The 1,083-nt window shown below is 39.3% G+C and overlaps 1 protein-coding gene across 1 annotated transcript; it reads left to right on the forward strand.

Annotated features, from left to right (window-relative positions):
• Positions 1-92: 92 nt before the first annotated feature.
• On the forward strand, positions 93-593 carry LOC105460123. The gene has a single exon (XM_011706567.1). It carries the CDS (start codon positions 93-95, stop codon positions 591-593), a length of 501 nt encoding a protein of 166 aa, XP_011704869.1.
• Positions 594-1,083: the final 490 nt, after the last annotated feature.

Below are 1,083 nucleotides of genomic sequence, written 5' to 3' on the forward strand. Positions count from 1 at the left end.
CAACGCATTAAAGCTGAGCTAAAAGTAGCAGGTGTGAAACCTAAACGGAAAATTATTATTTCAACGGATAAGGGGATTGTATGAGAAGTTATATGGTAGAAAGTGGATATCCAGAATTTTTAGAGCAATTAAAAGATCGTATTAAGGGTTGTATTGCTAATATTCAAAATAGAGAAGTAGTAGATCTGTCACACTGGGACCAAAGTGTAGATTTTAAGTTAGCAAAAGAAGACGGGATATTGGGAGTTATCCATAAAGCAACGCAAGGACTAGAGTATGTGGATCCTAAATATGCAGAAAGAAGAAAAGTCGCTGAAGAAGAAGGGCATCTCTGGGGTGCGTATCATTTTGGAGTGGGAGAAAACGGAAAAGGCCAAGCTGAGCATTTTTTAGAAACGGTTGGAGATAACTCTCAAGTATTGCTAGCCCTTGATATTGAAGAAAACCGAAATGGAAAAAACATAACGCCAGAACAAGCGGAAGATTTTGTTGCTAAAGTTCATGAAGAAACAGGACGTTTTCCATTGATCTATGGAAGTGCGTATTTTCTCAAGGATTTTGCAACGCCAACTTTAACTGAATGTCCACTGTAGTTAGCGAAATGGGGAATAAAGCCGACATTACCAATAGGATGGAGAAACTGGACTCTATGGCAATACACTGACGGAAAAAACGGAAAGAAGCCATATTCAGTAGAGGGAGTAGGTCCATGTGACAGAAATAAATTCAACGGAACAATAGAAGAATTAAAGAATTTTTGGTTGTCAGAATGTTAAAAACTTTTAAGCAATTATTCCACAAGCCAAAAATCAAGAGCTCAGCCTGGGACGCTGCAGGATCAGGAAGAAGAGTGATGTATTGGCAAGGAGAGTCAGGAAGTATAAATAATTTGCTGTCTCAAAGCTTAGAGCACCTGCGTAGTCGGTCACGTGACATGGTAAGAAAGAACTCGTATGCGGCAAACATCATTGATACGATAGTAAGTAACTCTGTTGGGACAGGAATAAAGCCGCAATCAAAAGCAAAGGATGCAGAGTTTCGGAAAAGAGTTCAAGAATTATGGCTGAGATGGACAGATGAAGC

This window comes from Wasmannia auropunctata, unplaced genomic scaffold (genome assembly GCF_000956235.1).
Source record: "Wasmannia auropunctata unplaced genomic scaffold, wasmannia.A_1.0 LD328342.1, whole genome shotgun sequence".
NCBI classification, from domain to species: domain Eukaryota; kingdom Metazoa; phylum Arthropoda; class Insecta; order Hymenoptera; family Formicidae; genus Wasmannia; species Wasmannia auropunctata.

Bases quoted from the DNA above. Each gene is read 5' to 3' on its own strand.
- LOC105460123 (XM_011706567.1), top strand. From the start codon at position 93: ATGGTAGAAAGTGGATATCCAGAATTTTTAGAGCAATTAAAAGATCGT.